The following is a 10,502-nucleotide window of genomic DNA, read 5'->3' as shown; positions in this document are numbered from 1 at the left end:
GTAAACATATATCTGCCTGTAGATTATCCAAATAGTTGAGAACTTTATTTATTTATTTATTTTATTTTTTTGTCTGAGAGCTAACACCATGGATATTCCAGGTTATGAATTTGAGTTGCATGTTGAGCTAATATTTCTATACTGACATATATATGTAAATGAATTATGCCGAACATAAAAAAACAGAACAATAGGACATAATAGCACTAGACAAACATAAGCATTTACAGCAAAGCACATAATAAAACAAAAAACAACACAGAGTTTGAAAAACAAAACATAATCACTTCATCTGATGTTTAAGTGAATAAAATAGCCTTGACAGCCTTACTTACTGGAGTTCCACAACTATTGACTTTGTTCTCTCTCACCGTACTTGTGTGTGTGGCTGATGTAAAAGAGGAAAGCAAGCATTTGGACCAAAGCAGGAGGGGGAGACTCAAAATCTTTCTAAACTTAAATCACATTTGTGCCCCATTTGTGTTGTTTTACTACTTACACAATTATTTAAAGTCTAAAACATTGTTATTTACAATACACAGCATGGTTTTTAATCATATTGTTTTAGGGGGGACAACCCTCTGATAGGGGGGCCTGTCCCCCCGGGATTTCCGCCTATGGTCACAGGCCAAAACCATAGGAATTAGACTCTAGATGGGTGAAGGGCATAAGCTGCACGTGAACTGAGGAGAAGTCCTGTCCTTCCCAGGCTTGATACCAAAGGTCCTCTTCTTGCCCTCTAAGAAGCCCATTGTCATAGCATCTCTATCTAATGGCATTGGACAGTTAGTTTGTGGTAGTCCACATGATCCCGCCATAAAACTGAGCCTTGAAATGTGCTGTTCAACTACATTTGTAGTAGTGGATTAAGGTAGTAAGGAGCTGTTCCAGTGGTAGTTCTGAAAGCCAACATCAAAACCTTAAATTTGATTCTGACCACAACTGGGAGCAAGTGGCGTAAAATCAGGAGGCGTGTGTTACACTGTTTGAAAAACCTGCCAGTTGAGGACTGCAGTAGTCCAGTCTGGAAATGTCACACATAGTCTGGACAAATCAGACGTCATCAATAGTGGTTCATTACAGTTATTTCTTGATGTGGTTACGTCAGCAGGAAACTGTAGACCACCTTTTTAAGCTGAGTTAGTGTGAAATCACCCTAATCTATTATAATATACTGTACTAGGAACTGCAAGAGCTAGGGGGGCTGAAAAACATCTCTGTGGAGCTTCCCGATTGGCCAGTTAGTGATGACACAGTGCTTCACTTGGCAACCGCTGAGGCTCTAGCAACAGGTTGGTCCTTCCAGTTGGTGGGTTTGTATTGGGCAACACTGAATTTAATTTAACAGAATTATGATCTCTGATTTTTCTGAAATGAAACAAATATTTTGAGCTTACCTTACCTTGATATTACCTTGCAGGAAAAACAGGCGAGGAGCTACTGCATGAGGTTGCTTTCCGATATGTGGAGGGAATGAAGGACATGGAAGGGAGGAAGCCAGGACCTTCAAGTATTCTAGGTATGCAACAACATGTTGTAACTTTTGATAACATGAGTAACCATCTAACCATCTAACTTCTCATTACCAAAGACTATTTAATACTACTATTATTTATATAAAATATTATTTAAATAATATTTAATAAACAACAACAGTCATTAAAAAGTTACTAACCAATTAACTCAAGAGTACAAAAGCACCACTGTGAAAGCATTAAAGTTATATACAAATGTAAAGTTATGAAACTTTTCCCTCAGGCAAAACTGTTTGCTCTGAAACAAATAATAGATTAATGAGACCAAAGATTGCCCATTAGATATACACAAGACAAATTATAACTCATGTTTAACCATTATAAGAGCAACCAGTGGTGTAATGTAACAAAATAATACTTTGTTAGTGTACTTAATTATTTTTTGGGAGAATCTGTACTTTACATGAGTTTTATATTTATGACAACTTTCACGTTTACTCCACTAGATTTCCTAAATAAAATGTAAACTTTGACTTTGAAAATGTAAACATTTCCCCAAAGCATATTCGTTACTTAATACAAAACAAAATTGGAAGAACCGACTGCAGGTTTGATGTATCAGTGTTCTGCCACTTGCAAGTTAAACTCCTAAAAAACACCTTCGCTAATGTGCAAACAAGTGCTTGCACAACCACCGGTGATTTCATTTTCCACTCAAGTCAAGGCTGGGGTGTGCGATATACAGTATATCGTCTTCAATAATATGGTCTTGTTTTAACGATGTGCGATCTGACATAGAGTATATCATAAAAACACACGCACTGAGTGCACACACGTGATTTAGTCTATTAAAAAGCATTTAGAATCACAACATTGCCTTTTTTTCCCTCAATTTTGTCAACAAAAATAGTTCCAAACAAAGATCACAACACCGTTTTGCATCTTTGAGCAACACACAGGATGGTGTTTCCTTATTGAATTAATCAGTTTTTTGAATGAATCAGTTGAATCGCAATGACACCTGGAGGTGTTAATTTCACATTTCAACTATTTTTTTCATGTTTAAAAAAAAAAAAAAAAAAAAAAAAAAAAAAACATTATTTATGCATTTGTAACTGCAGATTAAATGCATCCACATCCCATCTGAGCAACATGAAACTGTGTAAATACATCTAAATGCCACTTCAGATGCAGAATCCAGAAATGTTTTCGTATGTTGGAATGAAAGAAAGGACCAGATGAAGTGCCTCTTATGCTTACCCAAAGATGGAAGAAAGAGTTAAAACTGAACACGCTGCTCAAACTGTGTAGGCTATAAACATAGTTTAATATTTATTTGCTCCTTTTCCATTTTGAATTTACTTGTTCTTTCAATACTTAAGTACATTTAATAAAAAAATAATAATTAAAAAAAATACTTTTCATACTTAAGTACAATAAATATCACATACTTTAAAACTACTGTATGTACTCAAGTAATATTATAAACTGTGTCTTCAACTTCTATCAAAGTCATTTCCTGGCAAGATATCTGTACTTTTACTTAAGGTCGGCATTCATGTACTTCATCCACCACTGATTCTCACATTTCCGAAAACACTGAAGCTAATTTTCAAATAGGCACCATTCTTATTAACAAACTGCATATTTGAATTCTAAATTCATAAATTTTTACATAAAAAAAAAAAAAAAAACCTTTTTAAAAATCTCTTTACAAATACTACAACAATAGTATTTGCAAACACCATGACACCACTGCAAGAGGAGTGATACAAATGCTGATTGGTTCGGTAGCCAATGAGCTCGCTGCACAGCATTCAAATATATGACTAGTGCTTGCAGTAGCAGTTTGCAGCGTGCTTCAGAAACAGCAAAATCAGCATCTAAGATAAGGGAATGGCCTTTTAATCCATATATTGGTGTTTAGTTGGGAAGAAATTTGATATTTTTTGATTATGGAGTGGGGTTTTTTTACTTTTTTTCTCTATCTAAAATTAAACTTTCATATATTTTAGATTCATTGCACACCAACTGAAATATTTCAGGTCTTTTATTGTTTTAATACTGATGATTTTGGCATACAGCTCATGAAAACCCAAAATTCCTATCTCAAAAAATTAGCATATTTCATCCGACCAATAAAAGAAAGTGTTTTTTAATACAAAAAAAAGTCAACCTTCAAATAATTATGTTCAGTTATGCACTCAATACTTGGTCGGGAATCCTTTTGCAGAAATGACTGCTTCAATGCGGCGTGGCATGGAGGCAATCAGCGGCACTGCTGAGGTGTTATGGAGGCCCAGGATGCTTCGATAGTGGCCTTAAGCTCATCCAGAGTGTTGGGTCTTGCGTCTCTCTCAACTTTCTCTTCACAATATCCCACAGATTCTCTATGGGGTCCAGGTCAGGAGAGTTGGCAGGCTAATTGAGCACAGTAATACCATGGTCAGTAAACCATTAACCAGTGGTTTTGGCACTGTGAGCAGGTGCCAGGTCGTGCTGAAAAACGAAATCTTCATCTCCATAAAGCTTTTCAGCAGATGGAAGCATGAAGTGCTCCAAAATCTCCTGATAGCTAGCTGCATTGACCCTGCCCTTGATAAAACACAGTGGACCAACACCAGCAGCTGACATGGCACCCCAGACCATCACTGACTGTGGGTACTTGACACTGGACTTCAGGCATTTTTGGCATTTCCTTCTCCCCAGTCTTCCTCCAGACTCTGGCACCTTGATTTCCGAATGACATGCAAAATTTGCTTTCATCGAAAAAAAGTACTTTGGACCACTGAGCAACAGTCCAGTGCTGCTTCTCTGTAGCCCAGGTCAGGCGCTTCTGCCGCTGTTTCTGGTTCAAAAGAACACGCCTGTGCACGGTGGCTCTGGATGTTTCTACACCAGACTCAGTCCACTGCTTTCCGCAGGTCCCCGAAGGTCTGGAATCGGTCCTTCTCCACAATCTTCCTCATGGTCCGGTCACCTCTTCTCGTTGTGTAGCGTTTTTTGCCACACTTTTTCCTTCCCACAGACTTCCCACTGAGGTGCCTTGATACAGCACTCTGGGAACAGCCTATTCGTTCAGAAATTTCTTTCTGTGTCTTACCCTCTCGCTTGAGGGTGTCAGTGATGGCCTTCTGGACAGCAGTCAGGTCGGCAGTCTTACCCATGATTGCGGTTTTGAGTAATGAACCAGGCTGGGAGTTTTTAAAAGCCTCAGGAATCTTTTGCAGGTGTTTAGGGTTAATTAGTTGATTCAGATGATTAGGTTAATAGCTCGTTTAGAGAACCTTTTCATGATATGCTAATTTTTTGAGATAGGAATTTTGGGTTTTCATGAGCTGTATGCCAAAATCATCAGTATTTAAACAATAAAAGACCTGAAATATTTCAGTTGGTGTGCAATGAATCTAAAATATATGAAAGTTTAATTTTTATCATTACATTATGGAAAATAATGAACTTTTTCACAATATGCTAATTTTTTGAGAAGGACCTGTATATTGCGTGGTCTGCCTAATTGGATTTAAAAAAGAGCAAACATAATCAAGTTTAAACTAAGTGTCATGTTAGCAGTTTGCATTGTATGTAGGAGTGAAATATTAAGCATAATAGCAGCAGCAATGGTTATAGATTTGGACTGGTAACCCGAAGGTCACAGGTTCGAGTCTTGGTGCTAGCAGGAGTTGTAGGTGGGAGGGAATTAATTAACAGTGCTCTCTTCCACCCTCAATAACCATGGCTGAAGTGCCCTTGAGCAAGGCACTGAACCCCCAGTTGCTCCTCGGGTGCTGGATATATAGCAGCCCACTGCTCCAGGTGTTTGTTCACGGTGTATTCACTTCTCACTGCTGTGTGTATGCACTTGGATGGGTTAAATGCAGAGCACCAATTCCGAGTATGGGTTACCATACTTGGAAAATGTCACGACTTTCACTTTCATAAGCATTCTTGTGTGTGCATTTCAATGGGGCTTTGCCATATACATCGGTGTAATCTCAATGTTCATATTCGTTATTTCTAAGGTTGATGTTTTTATTGTGACGAGTGTGTGGTTGATTTCAGCTGCATGCAGTGTTAAAGCATGCGCTTATCGCAATCATATCAATGACAGTGTTGTGGGAGAAGGGAAATAAGAGTTATCACTTAAATGGATAGTTCACCCAAAAAAACCTGTAAGACCTTTGTTCATCTTTGGAACACAAATTAAGATATTTTTGATACATTCTGAGAGTGCCCTAGCCCAGCCCGGCCCTGGCCCAAAACGCTTAGGCCCTAGCCCGGCCCATGTCCGACAGCTTATCAGAATTACCGACCCGAGCCCGCCTCCCAAAACAGCTTATACTACTGTTTCAGCTATTAAAAATATTTCAGTTTTGTATGTAATGGCAAAGTGATTATATTTTGTTTAGTTAATTTCGAAAAATGTTTGGAGCATTTTTTTGTTTGTTAAATATAAGTTTATGTTTTTTAAAGTAATGACCAAGAGGCCAGCGGCGGACAGTGAGATGATCATATATGTATGATCAATTTAGCCTTCTCAAGTCATCACGGCTTGACTAAAATAAAATGTATAGATATACTAAAACAGTTCAAGCATATAACAATGTTTTAACTGTAAACCCAGATAAATTTGCACTATATCCAATAGTTTGTGCAGCGAGTAGAAGCTAAAGCGCGCTTTGCAGGACATGGAGGCACCAGCGCAATCACTTGCATGTTTTCCATGGATACACCATCATTTTTGCTCATAAGGTAAGAGTAATTCATCATTCGTAACTGTAAAGGATCTACTTTTATTTTTGTTCACTCACAATATCAACAACATGTTGTGTGTTTAATAAAGAAAACAAACATGATGTGCTTTCTGCCGTCTGGTCTTGAACAGGAGCGCTTCACAAAAATGAACCGAAACTCAACGAATACATGCCTCACAGACATGATAAATATATCTATAGAAAGCTTTAAATTAGTACTTAATGAAATAAAACATATTGAAAACAAAAATATATGTATATATGCATTTCTTAAAGGCATGTCTATAATGAGGAGATGGCAAGCACTGCACATGACCAATTGGCTCGTTGTTTGTCGTGGTAATTAAATCAAAACTTTTTCAAAATGCAGCTTTTCCCAAAGCATTGGGAACTTTTAATAACTCCCCATGCTCCAACTTCTTCCTGATGCTCTGTATGGTCAACTGTTACCTATATGCGTATATGGTTGCGTATTGCGTAGGCGATGTATAATATTTATAATATAATCATTATAACAGTATTTCATACAGTAGCCTATGTGTGCTCTGCACGTATATGGGCACAATGATGCGCTGCTTCTTCTGAGGTAAATTCAAGATTTATTCCTCACAGGGCGTCTTCTTCCAAAAATGAAAAGCAGCGGAGATGAACTTGATGAATCTTTCTTTGTTTACAGTGGTGATGTAGACGTTTACATATCCGCGTGTCTCAAGCCTGGTTTCGCATGGATGATTATCTCATAGCGTGGAGACTGAGAACGCAGAACACGTACCCTCTTTGTTTGCTCTATTTTACAAAAAAAAAAAAAAAGTTGCGAGTATATAAAAATAATACTTTTGTAAATTTTCATTCCATATTAAATTAATTAGAGAACTATGAGTTACACTTTGTAGTGTATTTTTTAGGTTTAATATCTTGAAAAGTAAACTTAAAAGTAAAGTTAAATGCAGTAATCAGTAATATAATCAAATTACAATTTTAAAGAAGTAATTAGTAATTTGTAGTGGATTCCTTTTTTTGAGTAGCTTACCCAACACTGGTCATAAGCCACTAGTGTTAAGCCAGTCTGCGTGGTAGCCCAGGCACACATAGCCATAGGTCACTAGCGTTAAGCCAGTCGGTGTGGTAGCCCAGACACACATAGATGGTAATACTTGCTATTAGGCGACTATCTTAAGACGATGAATTTCACTGCCGAGGGGCTGAATAGAGGAAACTAACTTGTCTGACTCGCTTGCTGATAATGATCATGGCTCCAAAGATTGCATTCTGTATATTTATTTGAATGAGAAACAAACAAGGTTGTGCGTCCAATACATTCCATAATTGTTTCACTGGCATACAACATGGTGTACAAAAGTCATGATAAAAGGTATTAAATAGCGTTAAAGGCTCTTTAGCTGTCAGCAAAAATAAGACTTCCTCCGTCACCCCCCCCCCCCCCCCCCCCTCTCTTACCCCAAACACACAGGTGAACACTTGATAAATTCTTACTACCTCCGCCACCACCAGGTGCCGCAATTAACACAAAAATGTGTACAAAATAATAGAACTATACCTGGCTCTTATATTCCGGACCCTAATTATTGCAGTTAATACACAGTAATAATTACATATACATTACACATGCAAAATTAATTATAGTCCATTATAAAAAGGTGATCCAATGTTCTGTCTTCTCTTTAAAGAAAAAAGTAAAAAAAAAAATAGTCCAGAAAATTCAGTCAAAAGGTCATATCCAAGTACTGTAATCAGGATTCAGCTAACTCCTGCAAAAGGCAGATCTTGGTTACAGGCCTGCATATACAGTTGGTTTTGGTCTTGATCCAGACTTGTCTAACAAGTCGTCTTCTGTCTGGAATGACTTTGGTTATCTTTCCAGTGATCCAGGAGTTACGGGGCGCAGAATCATCCACTTCAAGTATGATATCTCCAAGAATGAAATTCCTCTTGATCTTTGTCCATTTCTGTCATTCCTGTAATTGTGATAAGTACTCCTTAGTCCACCTTTTCCAAAATAAGTCAGCCATGTATTGGACCTGCTTCCAAACATGGTTTAGTTTTAAGAAGCAGAAGGTGATTTGGAGTTAATGCGTCCTGTCCTCGCCTTGCGATGAAGTGTCAAAATGCATTAATGCAAGAATCTGTGTCCAGGGATGAAGCAACTTCAATGTGTACTGCTCTTATTGCCAAACATGTGAAGATAACTCCATATGTTTTTACAAGACTCCTCACACGTTTGATTTCAAACTGGCCAAAGTAGTCGACTCCAACACGACTGAAGGGAGGTTCTTCTGAAGAAACTCTATCCTCAGGCAAGTCTGCCATCTGTTGTTGACCTGCAGCTCCCTGTAGCCGCCGACACACCACACATGCCAAAATCTTCCTTACAGAACCACTAACACCAGGGATCCAATATCTCTGGCGTAATATTGACAACATATGATTTCTTCCTCCATGGCCAACCTCTCGATGAATATGTTGTAAGATGAGGTCACTGACATGAAGGTCTTTAGCTAATATGGCAGGATGTTTTGATTCTTCAGGCATAGCAGCCTTACTTAGCCGTCCTCCAACTCTTAACACACCATTCTCTAGTATCGGATTGAGCTTATATAAATGGCTGTTTCTTTTCACACTTTCACAAAAACAAAGCTTTAATCTTAGGATCCAACCCATCACTCTTATTAGACGTATCCAGAATGAGGTGCGATTGATCAAACAAGTCACGGCATCATTTTCATCCCCTATTACAGAAACTTCAATTGCAGCGGATACCTTGACCTCTGGATCTCCAGATGGAAGTTGTTGCAGTTCATCTGGGTTAACAGGCCAGTCTTCTTCTGATTGCAAGAGAAATGAGGGACCAAATATCCAAGATTTGTTGTTTAGGAATAGCTCTGTCCTCACACCTCTGGAGGCAAGGTCTGCAGGATTGTGTACAGTGCTCACAAATCTCCATTGAGATGCGTCAGAAACCTTAAGAATGTTTGAGACCCTGTTTGCTACAAAGACTCAAAATCTTGAAGTCTCATTCTTAATGTATTTTAATACCGAGGTACAGTCTGTCCAGAAAACAGAGTCTTGGAGCTGTAGTCTTAGCTCCTTTCTCCACAGTTTGTCCATATGAGCTGCTACAACAGCAGCAGCTGTCAACTCCATACGTGGGATAGTAACAGGTTTTAACCTCTTAGCCTTCACCAGGACGCATAAACTCTCCTTGTTTACGCGTGTCAATGTTTACGAATAGATTAAATTCACTTTCACTTTCAAATGAAACGGGACAAATTTAATCTTGACAAACTATATATCATTATAAAGATCTAAGCCTCAAGCATTGACGACAGATTGCTGTTTTTCAATGGAAAGCTTATAAAGAATGTATTTGCTAGATTTGTGTAAGCAGCACACATCAAAACCACATCAAAACATGAAGAATAAAAACGCAGTACATACCAGATTCGTCGTAATAACTAGTCATAAACACATCCACAGCTGTAAATCCCGGTTTAGTTAGGAAGGTAAGGGTCCACTGAATGAAATCTCATGGAGCACGTTTAGTCCAACGAAGCAATAACATTGTAATATGTATGATAATTCCTTTGTTTATGTTTCAGTTCTTCAGGGAGAGAATTGTTTGTGTCCGTTATGGAATAACTACGCTCAGAAACTGCGTCTTGGTAGTAAAAAAAACAGCAAGGTTATGTAGCATACAGTGTCACAAACAGAATGAGATGGTCCACCCAAAAAAAAGTGAAAGATAGGCAGAAGATTGTTTATTTGAATTCTGGCACTCTCTCGTGACGGCTCGTGACGCGCGCTCTGACGCACCTGTCATCTGATGGAGGCGGAACTTAGCGATTGCCTTTTTCTTTATTTTTTTATCTTTCAACATGTTATATTTATGTGTGAGTGTGTTCTATGTTGAATGTGCCTGTATGTGCATGATTACTATCTGTTTGAGCACAAATGAGCTCGCTATTACTGTGTAATCACAGCTATCAATGTGAATGCTGTCTATATGAAAAGAGTGTGATTATTGACTTTATGGCGCATTTATTTGATTACCATCTCTTTAACTGGCCATCAGCACATCAGCATGTGATAATTGACTATATGACCAGAATTCATTGTAAATGCTGCATTTCTAGCAATCTCAGGATATTCTGTAATTGGCATACAAAGTTAAATCTTTTTTTATTTTTCTTATTAATTTTTCTTACTCAAATTATTCTTATTGTGTTTTTCTAGTGCTCAAATAAATCACTTATAT

The 10,502-nt window shown here is 38.0% G+C and overlaps 1 protein-coding gene across 1 annotated transcript in view; it reads left to right on the top strand.

Moving 5' to 3' along the window:
• The first annotated feature begins 1,140 nt into the window (after positions 1–1,140).
• adprh (ADP-ribosylarginine hydrolase) overlaps positions 1,141–10,502 on the top strand; it is a 123,723-nt gene continuing 114,361 nt past the window's right edge. Inside the window, exons 1-2 of the mRNA XM_042730591.1 lie at positions 1,141–1,292; positions 1,421–1,519. Of these exons, the coding sequence (XP_042586525.1) occupies positions 1,474–1,519 (46 nt within the window). The 5' untranslated portion in view covers positions 1,141–1,292; positions 1,421–1,473. The remainder of the gene's footprint in view (positions 1,293–1,420; positions 1,520–10,502) is intronic.

Source organism: Cyprinus carpio, chromosome B9, assembly GCF_018340385.1.
Source record: "Cyprinus carpio isolate SPL01 chromosome B9, ASM1834038v1, whole genome shotgun sequence".
NCBI lineage: Eukaryota > Metazoa > Chordata > Actinopteri > Cypriniformes > Cyprinidae > Cyprinus > Cyprinus carpio.
Note: the sequence above shows the minus strand (reverse complement) of the source record. Positions and strands in the feature narration are given on the sequence as shown.